The sequence below is a fragment of the Anabrus simplex genome, chromosome 7 (genome assembly GCF_040414725.1).
Source record: "Anabrus simplex isolate iqAnaSimp1 chromosome 7, ASM4041472v1, whole genome shotgun sequence".
NCBI lineage: Eukaryota > Metazoa > Arthropoda > Insecta > Orthoptera > Tettigoniidae > Anabrus > Anabrus simplex.
The window spans coordinates 142975604-142993070 of record NC_090271.1 but is presented as its reverse complement, the minus strand read 5'-3'; the positions used below and the strand labels follow the sequence as shown (position 1 = coordinate 142993070).

General features: G+C 38.2%; 1 protein-coding gene across 2 annotated transcripts in view; it reads left to right on the top strand.

The window, feature by feature from the left end:
- The window catches only part of LOC136876979 (EH domain-binding protein 1), a 414289-nt gene that overhangs the window by 99483 nt on the left and 297339 nt on the right, over positions 1-17467 (top strand). For both annotated transcript variants that reach the window (XM_067150754.2, XM_067150753.2), the window contains exon 11: positions 3771-3951. In XM_067150754.2, coding sequence (XP_067006855.2) covers positions 3771-3951 — 181 coding nt within the window. The remainder of the gene's footprint in view (positions 1-3770; positions 3952-17467) is intronic.

Here is a 17467-nt window from a genome sequence, read left to right as displayed (position 1 = left end):
TAGTTGGGGTCTTACCAGAGACTTATATGCCCTCTCCTTTACATCCTTACTACAACCCCTAAACACCCTCATAACCATGTGCAGAGATCTGTACCCTTTATTTACAATCCCATTTATGTGATTACCCCAATGAAGATCTTTCCTTATATTAACACCTAGATACTCACAATGATCCCCAAAAGGATCTTTCACCACATCAACGCAGTAATTAAAACTGAGAGGACTTTTCCTATTTATGAAACTCACAACCTGACTTTTAACCCCGTTTATCAACATACCATTGCCTGCTGTCCATCTCACAACATTTTCGAGGTCACATTACAGTTGCTCACAATCTTGTAACTTATTTATCACTCTATAGAGAATAACATCATCCGCAAAAAGCCTTACCTCCGATCCTGCGACCTATAGTGCAACCATATCAGCAGCATTTTGGAGAGGCATTCGTCTTAATGGACAACAATTCTCACACTCATCATGCACATCTTGTGAATGAGGTCCTTCATGATAACGACATAGCTCGACTTGGGTGGCCAGCATGTTTTCCAGGCATGAACCCTATTGAACATACCTGGGATACATTGAAACAGGCTGTTTTTGGATCTACGCCGAATCGTCGTTGAGGAGTGGGACAGTCTGGACAAACAGTGCCTTGATGAACTAGTGGATAGTATGCCACAACAAATACAGGCATGCATCAATGCCAAAGGACGTGCTACTTGGTATTAGAGGTACTGGTGTATGCTGCATTCTAGACCACAACTTCAGAAAGACTTGCTGTATGTTTGTACAACTTGCAATGTGTGGTTTTCATTAACAATAAAGAGAGCTGAAGTGTTGTTTGTGTTTATCTCTATTCCATTTGTATGTAAAGGTTCAGGACCTCTTAGCACCAAGGTGATGCAAAACGTTTTTTGATGTGTGCAAAATAATTTGAATCAGCATCGACACCACGAAGAACATTCACGTTATAAATTTCTTTATGAAATTTATGATCCATGGCCACATGATCTGAGACTCACCTAACTTAATATTAGGACATTTCCAAGTCATTAATTTATGCTGTCATTAATTTATGCAGTTTTCTTTTAAACCTTAAATTCTCCAAAATTAGTCCAGGTTAATACAAAATTCAATTAACTGTTCACCATTCTTGTTTGTCAATTTATGTGCTGGCCATCTCTCCACCACTACACGAAATCATCTCTCACGTCCAGTCTTTACATTGAAATCTCCAAGTAAAATTATAATATTAATATCAGGTATATTCGTAAAAAAATTGGTCAAGTATATCCAAAAATTGATCCGTTCCTTCCTTGTTAGTTCTGTTTTTTCACTTGTTGGTGCATGAACATTTATCAATGTTTATATCTTGTTTTCCACTCTAATCGTTAACAATGCTACTTTGTGGTATTTGAGGAAAAATCAGTAATGGAATCTAGAATTCTATTGTATGCCAAGAGACCAACTCCGAATTGAGAAACATTTCTCATAACTCTCTCACTGGAGGTCCTTTATAGAGACAATACCTATCTGATTCAGTTTTGTTCTGATTAGTATTACATAATTCTTGAAGAGCTGTGATCACAATTTTTTGTTGATCCAAAATATCAGTTAGATGCTTTAACTTACCAACCTTCATCAATGAATATATTTAATGTCTCCAAATAGGAGAACGTTTCTGGCTTGTTGAACTTAAGTACATTCTTAGTTTGATTAGTCTGTAAATATACACTGACAGAGCAAATGCAACACCAAGGAGTGGTCAGAACTTTATGCCAATTGCAGGGTAGACTGACGTCACTGAGGTATGCTCATGATGTGAAATGCGCCGCTGTGCTGCGCACGTAGCGAACGATAAATGGGACACGGCGTTGGCGAATGGCCCACTTCGTACCGTGATTTCTCAGCCGACAGTCATTGTAGAACGTGTTGTCGTGTGCCACAGGACACGTGTATAGCTAAGAATGCCAGGCCGCCGTCAACGGAGGCATTTCCAGCAGACAGACGACTTTACGAGGGGTATGGTGATCGGGCTGAGAAGGGCAGGTTGGTTGCTTCGTCAAATCGCAGCCGATACCCATAGGGATGTGTCCACGGTGCAGCGCCTGTGGCGAAGATGGTTGGCGCAGGGACATGTGGCACGTGCGAGGGGTCCAGGCGCAGCCCGAGTGACGTCAGCACGCGAGGATCGGCGCATCCGCCGCCAAGCGGTGGCAGCCCCGCACGCCACGACAACCGCCATTCTTCAGCATGTGCAAGACACCCTGGCTGTTCCAATATCGACCAGAACAATTTCCCGTCGATTGGTTGAAGGAGGCCTGCACTCCCGGCGTCCGCTCAGAAGACTACCATTGACTCCACAGCATAGACGTGCACGCCTGGCATGGTGCCGGGCTAGAGCAACTTGGATGAGGGAATGGCGGAACGTCGTGTTCTCCGATGAGTCACGCTTCTGTTCTGTCAGTGATAGTCACCGCAGACGAGTGTGGCGTCGGCGTGGAGAAAGGTCAAATCCGGCAGTAACTGTGGAGCGCCCTACCGCTAGACAACGCGGCATCATGGTTTGGAGCGCTATTGCATATGATTCCATGTCACCTTTAGTGCGTATTCAAGGCACGTTAAATGCCCACCGCTACGTGCAGCATGTGCTGCGGCCGGTGGCACTCCCGTACCTTCAGGGGCTGCCCAATGCTCTGTTTCAGCAGGATAATGCCCGCCCACACACTGCTCGCATCTCCCAACAGTCTCTACGAGGTGTACAGATGCTTCCGTGGCCAGCGTACTCTCCGGATCTCTCACCAATCGAACACGTGTGGGATCTCATTGGACGCCGTTTGCAAACTCTGCCCCAGCCTCGTACAGATGACCAACTGTGGCAAATGGTTGACAGAGAATGTAGAACCATCCCTCAGGACACCATCCGCACTCTTATTGACTCTGTACCTCGACGCGTTTCTGCGTGCATCGCCGCTCGCGGTGGTCCTACGTCCTACTGAGTCGATGCCGTGCGCATTGTGTAACCTGCATATCGGTTTGAAATAAACATCAATTATTCGTCCGTGCCGTCTCTGTTTTTTCTCCAACTTTCATCCCTTTCGAACCACTCCTTCTTGGTGTTGCATTTGCTCTGTCAGTCAGTGTGAATTATAGTTTGATACATTAAATATTAAAATTACTTGACAGCATATACAACTTGTCTATGCTGTAAATGATTCTCTGTCATATCACAAGTTTCAGGTATTGTAAGTATCTGTCAGCAAGGTAATGTAAAATTTCCTTGAATGTAATGATTAAAAGATTCAATTTGTTAAAAGAAAGTATATTATGTAAAGAGGGTAATTGTTAGTTAATAGAGGCAGTAGAAATTGGTACTGATTTGAGCTCTGCTGTTGGCAGCCCTGAGGATGGTTCTCTATGGTTTCCTATTTTCACAGCAGGCAAATGCTGGGGCTGTATCTTAAGACCATGGTCACTTACTTCTCTGCCTATCCCATTGTTGCCGTAAGACCTGTCTCTATCTGTGTGATGTAAAACCAATAACAAAAATAAAGAAAGAATTAATATCTCTGTGAGCCTTCATAAATGTATTCCTGTCTCATATACTTAATGTGCATGGACTCAGGGTATGATGTAGCCTGTTGAAGATTATTATTATTATTATTATTATTATTATTATTATTATTATTATTATTATTATTATTATTATTATTATTATTATTATTATCACCATCATCATCATTTAAATCTTTTCTGTTAATTCTTTGAAGGACATGAGCTGGAGGTACAACAAATTGGCAAAACCACTGATGAATCATCATACATGATTGGTCGTTTCAACACAGATACAGAGACTGATGTTACTGTGCAGCTCTTTGGCCAAGAGATCATGAATCTTCGGAAACGAGAAGCAGCAGAAAGGAGACAGAAGGGTTCTACAGGGAATAGAAGGTTAAGTTACAAAGCTTTAACATTTTTAATATATTGATTGATGTTTTCACGACCTGTATTAATAGATTATCATGTCTATTAAACATTTCTCTTTTATTGTCTTAAATATGAGGTGGTTCAATAAATAAAATAACACACCCTCTCATTGCAACATTATATTCAGCATGCAGCTATACACAGGCATTGTGCATGTCTAAACACTTGTTCCACTAGTACACCAAGGAATCGAAGCTAGAATAAAACTCTGTCAAGCCCCAGAAATCACGCCAGAATTGCTGAACCTCCTAGTTGGTTGCGAGTTATCTGCATGTAATGCTCGTGTTATGACACAAGTGAATAGAAGTATGTATGACTTGTTGAGGGTGTTAACCTTCTTGATGTAAAGCAGACCAGCGAAATCTAATCTAGTGACCAAGAAGTGGAGTGACGGCTGAACACAATCATTTTGTAGTGGGGCTTAAGGTTCTTTACTGGTGAATTTGCAAGGTAAGCATCTATGTAAGACTTTTTTGATGCTTCGTCCGGTTCGAAGGATCCGTACGTTAGTGTAAAGTTCAGAGAGTAAAATTTTTACTCCCAAGTGTAGTAGTCAGTTATGGGTCTGGTGTACGAGCAGTTGCGTAAAATGGTGATTTCCATCAAGTAGAAAGGGGTGTTCTTCATTTGTGAAGAGTGCAAATTGGACACTTCCTCTGAGATAAGGTTGTCTTCCAGGTGGTAAAAACATCTAATCTTGGAAGTCCATGGAAGTCGTCAAGAAATACGAAGTGCTTCATGTTCCTCTGGGAAGCGTTCTCCTTGTGACACACAAATCAGATGGTTGCAACGCTTTCCTAATTCAGAGGCTGTTAACTTGCCATACGTTCTTTGTGAGGCTTTGACATTAACAAAGGGCAGAATCCATCCCATTACTTGCAGAAGTATAAGCTTGATCTCGAGACTTCGATGAGTGGCACGTAAGTGATGACCGTCAGAGTTTGCAGACCTAATTTTTGTGCATCACATAATGTGATTTTTGGATGGTTACATCAGTGGGCTGGTAATCTGGAAGAGATTTACAAAGATAGGTAGGTCCTAGCCACCATGTGTTTGCAGTGGCTGACTTAAGCCTCTGGATAGATAGTCTGGCCAACTGGACACTACAATGTGTGTTTTGCATATATATAATTCTTAATATCTTAGGTTTTCATTTTATTCATACTATTATTACTTTTTATTATTGTTAACATATTTCTTTTCTTCATCATTATTATTTTCATAATTTAAAAGTAGTTATTATTAAGAGTGATGATGCTTGTTGTTTTAAGAGGCCTAACATCGAAGGTCATCGGCCCTATTATTAAGAGTGTTCTAGCTTTACACTGGTTAAATGTTAGAAAGGGAGTACATCTCTAACTTTGTTAGGATAAATAAACATCTTATCTTAAATGTACTGAACATAACCTAATACTTCAGAAATTTATTTAAAGTGTACTTTGGCCATTAAAATGAAACATTTATCATTTATGGTCACCTTCTAAAGCAGTGAGAGGTACTTCAGTTGTAGTCTGCATTCCTTGCATAGTAACACGGACAAGACGATGAACCTGGGAATTTGATGAGGTTGTTTCAAATGGAGTGATGATGATATCCTGTTTGCTGGCAACTTCTAATTACAGTTGGTCTATTGAAGAGGTTTAGATGAAGCTAGGTTGACTACCAGCATCTAAAATGAAGCAAGTAAGTTTAGCAAGTCCTGATGGTTCCTATAGCGGCACCTGGGCACCCTGAAGAGAAGTAATATATGGTGTTTAGGTGACAATCTGATATATAGGAATAGATGGCACTGTTTGTCTGAAATGGAATTGTGATGAGATTGTTTACTCTGTGAACAGAAAACATTCCCCCTCTTTTTGCAGTTCTTGAGGTTATAAGGGTATGTCCTTGGTTCTGCTACAGGAACTTTGAGAATTTCCTTTTAATTTTATGATCTGATCATTTACGTCGATAATTTATTTACAGGCCTGGGTTCAATGACCCCTAGTCTCACAAAATACAAAAGGTTTTCCTTTGAAGATTTGTTTGATTTGGACATTCAAGGCAAAAGTAGTTGGCATGGGATAAATGTTGTCTGAGGAATCTCCTTGAATTTTTGAGCTGCAAGGGCTCCCTCTACCTCATCATTGAGAAATTTTACGAGACTTAAAATATTCCCCTCTGGTAGGATTTCACCCTCCAGTCAGTATCCCTCCTGCATAGTAGCCCACTAATAACAGTTGCCACTGCCGTGAACTTCTCCCATGCTGCATTAACCAGATCCCAGACATCCTCAACTTTGTTGGTACCTAATTAATAAACGTAGGTTTTCGTGGCTGATTGTATTAACATAAAGAAATAAATGAACTGGATTAAAGCCACTATATATATATATATATATATTTATTTAATAATAAAGCCAAGCTTTCAGCGAATTTGCATTGGCTGAATTTGTTTACAGGCCTGGGTCCAATGACCTAGTCTCACAAAATACAAAAGGTTTTCCTTTGAAGATTTGTCTGATTTGGACATTCAAGGCAGAAGTAGTTGGCATGGGATAAATGTTGTCTGAGGAATCTCCTTGAATTTTTGAGCTGCAAGGGCTCCCTCTACCTGATCATTGAGTAATTGTACAAGACTTGCTACTGTTAAATCAGAGCTCAATTTTCTTTGCTTTGCCATTGCTTAATTACTGTTTTTATTTTAGTTGTCTTGTAATTTTGTAATATTCTTTAAAATTTTGTTTTGATATGTTAGTTGGTAATGTATTGCCATGGCGATCAGATCTCCAATAGGAGCTGGCCAGGAGCCACCTTGCCATGGTGATGATTAGTTACCCTCATTTATTTTATTTTGTTAGTTCGCTTATCTAATTTAATATAATTTAGTTTTTTGTTAGTTTTACCAATATATAGCTTAGGTTAGAGTTAATGTGTTCCTTGAAGGATCGCTTGGTTTAAATACTGTAAGATCCGAAAAATTTAAAAAAAAATTGCATTGGCTGAAAACTTGGCTTTATTATTAAATAAATATATATAGTGGCTTTAATCCAGTTCATTTATTTCTTTATGTTGGTACCTATTACTGCTTGTCACAATAATAATTATTAAATTTGATTATTAAATTATTTGATTATTAATTATTATACTTTTGGATGCTCACTGGAACCTATTTCAAGCCCAAGTTGACAATAGATTATTTATTGTACTTTCAAAGAAACAACAAACCCTAGAGTAAAAGCTGCATACCCTAATGTACTCTAAACTCAACAATAATTATGCTAAAGAAACCAACAAAAACACTAGGCCTAACATGCCCAACCAATTTCACCCTCCGATCATAAATTTGTCCAAGGTACCATTGAATGAAGACAAAAGTTCCATTTTAGCCAAGGGACAGCAGTAGAAGTAGAATTAGCCATTAGCAGATTGCCAGCAGATGAACAAGATGAAGTAAGATTTGAAGTAAAAAGAAAATTAAACTCAATTCTTAACCCAGAAAACAATATTAACTTTTCACCTCTTATGATGACAGTAGGTACAAGGATTCGATTCTCATACAAAAGCAAATACATGCTGTCAAAAAGAAAATCAATGATAATAATTTTATTATTACGAAAGCAGATAAAGGTAACATTACAGTCATAATGGACAAAAATGAATATGTAAGCGAAACAAATCAATTTTTTAAAGATAGCTCATTCTCTACAGTAAGGAAGGACCCTACACAGAGAATCCAACATCAACTTAAGCAGACCCTCAAGAATATTTCATATCTTTTGACAGATCAAGAAAAAACTAAATTAATTAATACGAACCCAGGTTTACCCACCACCAAAGCCCTCCCCATGATACACAAAACTGGCGTCCCCATTCACTTGATCATTAACTCTAGGCCGAGTCCGATATATAAGGCATCATAATTCATTCAAAGATTTTTAAGAAGGAACTATCATTTTTTTGTTGAACAGTAATCATCATCATCATTTCCCTTTATCCAGCTGTAGCCAGGTAGGGGCAAATATGGTTCCTCTCCGCTTTCTTCGGTCTTTCCACCACTCCTCCTCCAACACTGTGTCCCAGCTCAGGTTTCTTCCTATAATACTGCATTGGATTGTATCCTTCCATCTCAATCGTGGTCGTCCATGGCCTCTCCTTCCTTGCATTTGCATTTCCATCACCTTTTTTGGCATTCTTTCGTCACTCATTCGCTTTATGTGCCCAAACCATCTTAGTTGGCTCTTCTCTATTCTATCGTTCATTTTTTCCACTCCAATTTCTCCCTGGATTTTCTCATTCCTTATTTTGTCTCTTCTACTCTTCTGTATCATACTCCTCAAGAACTTCATTTTGGCTGCCTGTATTCGACTCTCATCCTTCTTTGTCATTGTCCAAGTTTCTGCTCCGTAAGTTGTTATGGGCACGTAATACATCTTGTACATAGTTTCCTTTGCTTCCATTGGCACATCTTTGTCCCATAACATGTTTCTTACACTATGATAGAAACAACTTCCAGCTTGAATCCTCTTACTAATCTCAGCATCCAGTCGAGCATTCTCCATTAATTTACTCCCCAGGTATTTGAACGTTTCCACTACTTCCAGGGGCTTGTCTGCAAGTCTAATCTGACCTTTCCCTTCTTTCTGCCTTCTAGTCATAACAAGAGTTTTACTGTTTTCCACACTTACTTTCAATCCACATTCTTCGTTTCCCATTCACCACATCCAACTGTTCTTGAACCTTCCTGTCGTCTTCTCCCCAAATCACAATACGTATAATCTGCAAATAACAACATGTTCATATCTCTTCCTCCACATGCTACTTTTGCTGTTCTCATGATGTCATCCATTACTATTATAAACAGAATTGGTGATGGAATACTTCCTTGTCTCAGCCCACTAATTATTTTGAACCAACTTGTCCTGCCAACTCGTGTTTGCATGCAACTACAACATTCCTTGTACATTGCCATGATCATTTTTATTAATCCCTGTCCAATTCCTTTTTGCACCAGACTGTCCCAAACTTTAGTCCTGGGGACACTGTCATATGCCTTTTCATTGTCAATGAATGTCATCACTATATCATTCCCGTACTCCCATTGCTTTTCCATTAGTTGTCTCCTAATGAAAATGGGCTCTATTGTTTGTCGAACAAATCCGTCAAAAACACTAAAGAATTGATTGATAAATTTAAAAAAGTTTAACATTCAATCCAATCATTCTTTCCACTCATTCAATATTGTAAACATGTATCCTAGCATACAAATCTCCAAGGTATACCCCATCATTCAAAACAATTTAAGCAAATACAGCAGCCTAAGTATATTAGAAATAGAGGATTTCATGTCTATGCTTAAATTAGTTATAAGCAACAATTATTTCACTTTCGATAATGTTATTTATCAACAAGAAGGATTGGCTATGGGATCGCTGGCCTCGGGTATCTTAGCCGAGATTTACTTGGATTGTTTGGAACACACCAAAATTGATGATGATGATGATGATGATGATGATGATGATGATGATGATGATAATCCTATCTGTGTCGGTGCAACGTAAAGCCCCTAGCAAAAAAAAAAATAAATAATAATAATAATAATTTGACAACATCCTTTTCTGAGCAAGATATATAGATGGCACCATAGTAATTATGGATGAGAGCATCACAGACGCTGCTACCTCTGTCATTAATCTAAATAATCCATTAATCCATTAATAGCTTCCGCTCCGCTATCGCAAAAGCTTTCAAATATATATATATATATATATATATATATATATTTATTTATTTATTTATTTATTTATTCATTTATTCATTCATTCATTCATTCATTTCCTCGGATCTTACAGTATTTAAACCAAGTGATCCTTCAAGGAACACATTAACCTAAGCTATATATTGGTAAAACTAACAAAAAACTACATTATATTAAATTAGATAAGCGAACTAACAAAATAAAATAAATTAGGGTAATTAATCATCACCATGGCAAGGTGGCTCCTGGCCAGCCCCTATTGGAGATCTGATCGCCATGGCAATACGTTACCAACCAACATATCAAAACAAAATTTTAAAGTATATTACAAAATTACAAGACAACTAAAATAAAAACAGTAATTAAGCAATGGCAAAGCAAAGAAAATTGAGCTCTGATTTAACAGTAGCTGGCAACTCGGCATAAGTATAAAATACCTTCCAGCAGAAACAGAACAAAACAAATAAAATAAGAATCGCACACCGGCATACCATGAAAGGCTAATGGCCTTCCTCATCCTGTGATGTCAGCAAAACCCGGCTGACTGCTTCCTCACTAACCCAGGCTAGCTGACACCAACTCACCTCCTGCTCAAATTGCTGAGCCTGTGCCTACCTATGCAACAACATATGCACTGTTCTACTTTAAGTTACCTCTCGTTATTCCTTATGACCTCAACCTTCAATGTCTTACCAATTAACTAAATTGTTTACTCTTAGCAAACCGGAAACATTTCCAGGCCGTAATGATCCAAACTCCATATTAAATTACATACTAAATAACTTGCTCACTTTTACTCAAATACAATTAATAAACACACTCCACTACCTACTCAATTTAGCTTCTTAACATTGCCTCTAACCACTCACTGACCAAATTCTATCCACCTTGTAGCTACCCCCAAATTCCAATCACCTTGTAGCTGCCCTTCATTCTAACACCAAACTGCATAAGTAATCACATTCATAAACCACCAGATCAACCCTTTACGAATAACAATACAATTCCACCATTAACTTGCTCTCTTTTGTACAATTCACGAATACAACTCTAATCACTCGTAGCCCAAACTCCTCTTATCATTTAAATACATCTATCACTCTTAGCAAACTGGAAACACTTCCAATCCGCAATGACCCAAACTCCACATTAAATTACACATTAAATCACTTAATCATCATCACTGTTACTCACTATGTCCTCATTATCAAACACTCTACCACTTACCCTATTCACTCTCACATATCACCAAATGAACCCCTTTGAATAACAATCCATTTACACCAATCCAACTCCACATATTACTTAGCTTACTTAGCTTACTTAGCTTACTTACTAATACTAAACTTTTTACTTCTCGTTACAATGCCTTCATCACTTTTTCCTTTCTTACCCCATAGTTCCTTTAAACTCATGCTTCTCCCTTTATTCATAGTTCCTCTTACTTCTGCTTCTTCCCTCAAACTATTATTTTCACTATGTGTTTGTCCGCTTGCCATTTCTTGCGCTTTTCTCTTCCTCAGCACTTCATTTCCACCTAACAGATGTCCTCCCTGCCACTTTATACCTTTTAGCAAGTGATCCGTGTAACGTATGAACAACAAAGGTGAAAGATGACCACCTTTTCTAACCCCTGTAAGTACCTTGAACCAAGAGCTCATTCTACCATCAATTCTCACTGCCGCCCAGTTATCAACATGAATGCCGTGATTGATTTTAACGCATTAACTGTCAAGTTTTCTTCCTGTAATTAAAGTTATTTTCTAAGTTTATTAAAGCATCTAGTAGCCGGGAAATATAACAGCAAGTTCACACTTTGAATAACTATCATCTATCAGGGGAGTCGGAAAAAAAATCCTATAAGGCGTAATGTATAAATAAGAACAAAATTCTGTCCTTGAATTGTTAATTGTGTAATAATATTATGTACATAACTAAAAACACGGATTTGAAGAAACCTTGAAGAATCTTTGGTCTTCCTCCAAGTAATACTCTACAACTTATATGTCTAAAAATATTCAAGAATCGCTTCATGCACAAGGTTGAACAAATTGTGGACAACAGAAAGTACAAATTGGTGCTGCTAATCTAAGGATTGCTTCCAAATTTATTTGGCAAAACATCCCCCAAAAGGGGTTCATAACAGTTAATTGGTTGATAATCTACCCATAATTGCATAGTCCCCCACTATGGTGAACATCTTTTCCCTCGGTACTCTGTCATATGCTTTCTGTAGATCAGAGGTGCTCATACCAGAGTTTGAAAAGGAGGCAGAAAATAATGAAAGAGGGGAGAAATCATCATCATTTTCAATTTACATTGTAAGAAATAAGTTATTTATGTTCATTGCAGTTTATGAATTTTTAATGGATACAGTAAAAAGTTATGACTACAACCTCAGATATTTTTTCTAAGGTACATAACGGATTAGAATTTTCACTATTAAATTTTAAGAGTTGCTTTAGAGAAATATTTCAAATTTAATACGGAGTTAAGGTGATTAAGGTGTGGCTTGTGGTTGCTTGGGTTTAAATTATCTGATAAATTCACCAACAATCCAATCATGCTTACCGGGAATAACATCAGTTAGGTTACTTATTTGAAGGTATAATGTATATCTATTTGGGATATACATTTACACTGTTGTTCTACTTCAATCTTGGATAGTAAACATCTATGTCCCTCTAACTCCCTCGCCAGTTAGAGATTAGCTATTATCATCCAATGCATGATAAGTTTTAAATATTATTTTCAGAATTTCAGTCAACAGGAAAAGTCACACAGCACGATGACACTGTGCAAAATCAAACAGTAATCTTGTTGAATTATGTAAATATATTAATTTTTGCTGAATGAATGAATTACAGGAATTTTACTTTGAAAAAATGGAAATACTGTCATTCCCATCGAAGGAATTGTAAATCGTAGTTTTTGTGTGCTTAAACCTAATACCTTCATAAATTGTAACACAAAAATTATAATGGGTCAGTTTTCTTTGAGTGTATGAATGAAAATTCACAGCCTGTTTCCAGTCATTCGACAGGATCAGGAATGGAATGAATGAAGCCTCCATCTAGCAGCGAGGATAGGAATTGTGCTGGCTGCCGAAGCCTGTTGCACTCCTCCGGGGCGATGATTAATGAATGAGAGATGAAATGAAATGATATTGGGGAGTGTTGCTGGAATGAAATATGACAGGATAAACCAGAGTACCCAGAGAAAAACCTGTCCTGCCTCCACTTTGTCCAGCACAAATCTCACATGGAGTGACAGGGATTTACACCACGGAGCCCAGCGGTGAGAGGCCGACGCTCTGCCGCCTGAGTCACGGAGGCTCTCTTTGAATGTATAAATGTAAGAAAATAAAACTGGCTGTTTATATCGAGTGCAGTATAAATCGAAGCAGAATATTCCTTACAATTATAGCATTAAAAAAATACTGTACCCCAATCAGCATTTCGCTGACTAGTGAAGGATAGTTTCGTAATCACAATCAAACGTCTTTGCTTCCTTCCCTGCAAAGTGTGTGTGCTCTCTCGCTTCAATATGATGTGTGCTTGCTACGTAAGCACCCCGCATTTACATCAGGCCAGCCCGGCTGCACTGTGCTAGCCTCAACGGGTCCCCAGCTGAGCACCTCTGCTCCAGATCTATGAAACATAAACATAACTGTCTATTCCTCTCATAAAATTTTTCTATTACCTGGCGTATCCTGAAAATCTGGTCGATATAATCCGTACCTTGTAAGCAAACGTACAACCTTACTCTTTTTCCCCTGTAATACTGAAGACAGTGATTTATATTCATTTTGTAACTTTTGGGTTTGATTCAGTGTCTCTAACCATACAGTTTAGGGATCCTACTTGCCGATATGACATCTTACTGTTAATCCTACATGTTGGAGATTATACGTACTGCCACTGCCACTGCTGTGTTGTGAAAGTCACTAGTGTTGCATTTGTGGGTATAGGTAAAGCATATTTTCTGTATCTGTAGGATTGTAAATCTGTTTGGGTGATATCAAATAAGTAGAATTGTGGCATGTTCGAATAATGCATTTAATAACATAGTTGATGTTAAATGACGAACACAGCATTTTATTAATATAAACTTAATTCGTCCAAATTGCATGTATAGAATTCAGTTAGGATGTATAAGAAGCAAGAAAAATCTGCAAGAACTCCTCTGACAAGGAAAGCAACGCTACTTCCTTTATAAAGATCAATTCAGTTGAAATGGAAGGAAATTTTGTTATCAATCTAACCTTGTCTTGCCTTCTCATCTGTTTGGGTGTATTCTTATGGACTTACGGCATATGTACATGTAATGTATTTGCTTGTGTGTGTTATTATAGCATGGTTTCACTTTGGTTTGACACATGATTGTAAATTTCTAGAAGGGAGCTGAATTATTTACACTAGGCAAACACTGAAGAATATGGTTATAGCAATGTGTATACTAAAATAAAGGCAGAAATATATAACATTAAATTGAGTGAGGGAGAGAAAGTGTTAATTTCCTTAATTCCTCATTGAGCTTGAAAACAGTCTTAATAATGAATATATTGATTGATCCATTACTAGGGTAAGGGAACCTCCAATTTTTAAAATATTTTTTTTACAAGTTGGTTTACATCACACCGACACAGATAGGTCTTATGGCAACGATGGGATAAGTAAGAGGTAAGAGTGGGAAGAAAGTGGCCGTGGGCTTAATTAAGATACAGGCCCAGCATTTGCAGAGTGTGAAAATGGGAAACCACGGAAAACCATCTTCAAGGTTGCTGACAGTGGGTTTCGAACCCTTTCTCTCCCAAATGCAAGCTCACAGCTGTGCGACCTAACCACATGGCCACCTCCATTATTGACATTTACATTGAGGTTAGTTTGTTGATGATTGTCTCATGATTTCAAAATGTAACTAGTCAAGTTGGCAGCAGTGATGAGCAATGAAAAAAAAAAAGAGAGAATGGGGTGATGATATTGGCTTTTTAGTGTATAGCCTTACTTGTCGAGTATTATAGGTGCAATTACTGTTTTTGTCCAATCAGAAGATAACTTACTAACACTCCATGCTAATCTTATCACTCTATGAAGCCATTTCAACTCTGCCTTTCCATTATATTTCACCATTTCAGGTCTAGTTTCATCTATTCCTGATGCTTTGTAGCAATGGAGTTTATTTACCATCCTTTCTATTTCCTCAAGCGTAATTTAATCAACATCATTGTCATCCTTCCCATGAGCTTGGTTGTTCGCAACGGGACCATGTATATTTCCTTTCACGTTAAGAAGATTTTTATAATATTCCTTCCACCGATCTTGGTGATTCCCTAAAATCTATTATGAGTTCACCTGATTTACCCAAAACACTTCTTTTCCTTTTTTCCCTCCCTTTCTAATATTCTTTATTACTGTCCAGAAAGGTTTCCCTGCTCCTTGACCTAGCCTTTCCAGGTTATTACCAAAATCTTCCCAGGATTTCTCTTTGGATTCAACAATTACTTGTTTCGCTCCGCTTCTTTCATCCGTGTAAGATTCCATGTTTACATCAGTCCTTGTTTGGAGTCATTTCTGATGCACCTTTTTACGTTTACAAGCTGCTCTCACTTCATTCCATCAAGATGTTCTTTACAGTTGTTCTTAAGCATGCTCTTGCTGTTTCTGCTACAGCATCCTGTATGCATGCTAATTTCTTCATCCCAGAAATTTTCTACCCTTATTCAACCGCAGACGATTTCACTTTCTCTGTCCTAGAGATACTTAGTTCACTACAGATCAGATGGTGGTCTGTGTCATCAGAAAATCCCCAGGAAACCTGCATGTTCCCAACAGATTCCCTGAATTCAAATTCTGTTTAGATATAGTTTATTATGGATCTGTTGCCTGTACCCTTCCATATGTGGCAGTGAATAGCCTTTTGCATGAAGCAGGATGTATTCATAACTCTTAAACATAAAATAGCACAGAAGTCCAGCAAATGCTTCCCATTCCTATTAGCTTCCATATCTGCCCCACATTTACCTATCACCCATTCGTATCCTTCAGTACTATTTCTAACTCACATTGAAATTGCCCATTAGCACTATCCTATCCTTGCTGTTGACCCTGACTATGATCTCACTCAATGCTTCATAAAACTTGTCAACTTCATCCTCATCTGCACCCTCACATGGTGAATAAACTGAGACGATTCTCATGTTAATACATCCAACTGCTAAATCTACCCACATGATTCGCTCATTTATGTGCCTAACAGAAACTGTGTTGCATGCAATAGTATTCCTGTTGAATAGTCCTACCTCGCACTCTGGCCTTCCCTTTAAACACCCGTCAAGTACGCTTTATAATCTCCTATCTCTTCCTTGTTATCTCCCCTTATCCGAATATAATTTACTCCTAGTACATCCAGATACATCCTCTTTGCCGACTCAGGCAGTTCTTCTTCCTTTCTTCCATAAGCCCCATTAGTATTGATAGCTTCCCATCAAATTCCATTTCATTCACCAAATTGTTCCCAAGGAGTCCCTCACCTGTCAAATGGGAGTGGGACTCTGTTACTCCCGTAGATCTGAGGCTTGGGCTCGGTGAAAATTCTGTGGAGTAGGATGCTACCCTTACTTACACATAGTCCAAGTGAAGATCTCTCCTCTAACGGATTAGGGACCTGCAGTGGATTTGTATAGCCCTAGCACAAGGTGGGCCATGACTCAGAATATGTCCAAGATGCTCACTCCCATTCCATAGTAGCTGGTATCCTGACTCTTGGGACCACTTACTAGGCCACTCAGCCATTGCCCATGGTTCACAAACTAGGACATGACTTCAGCAACCCACATCATGAACCATGAGAATAAAATACTATATTTTGTAAATAAAAGAAATCGAAGGAAAGAAATACTGTCTAGGTTATTACACAAGGATAACATTGCATGCAAGTAAAGCAGGCAGTATATTAATAAAATGACTATACCACAATACTACATGCACATATTTTGTTGTTGTTTTTATTTATTTATTTATTTATTTATTTAATTTTTTTTATGGCCTACATTGGACCAGTCTAGTCAGTTATTACAGGGGATTGTTTTGCCTTACTTTCAGTCCAATATTTCTTCATTCTGAGATGTGCTGTCTTCCTTTCTTCAAATTGAAAATATTATTATATCCCGTTATGTACTAACAAAAATTAAAACTGTATATATGAAATATTGTATATTCTCTTGAACTTTTTTTTTTTTTTAATTTACCGGGCGAGTTGGCCGTGCGCGTAGAGGCGCGCGGCTGTGAGCTTGCATCCGGGAGATAGTAGGTTCGAATCCCACTATCGGCAGCCCTGAAGATGGTTTTCCGTGGTTTCCCATTTTCACACCAGGCAAATGCTGGGGCTGTACCTTAATAAGGCCACGGCCGCTTCCTTCCAACTCCTAGGCCTTTCCTATCCCATCGTCGCCATAAGACCTATCTGTGTCGGTGCGACGTAAAGCTCATAGCAAAAAAAAAATTTTTTTAAATTTACAAGGCTACAGTATTCTTCATGTAAAGAAATTATCACCTTCTTTACATGTGGAATGCTGAAATGTCCAGAGGCTTACACAAGAATTATACAGTAATAAAGCAAGCAAGATATTGGCTAATAAAATAGCTTCAGTACAATTCTAAACTTCACTTAAGTGTATTTCAGTTTCAACAAAATGGAAGTAGTAAAAATGTAGTTAAACTAAATACTTATAACTGGTGGATTT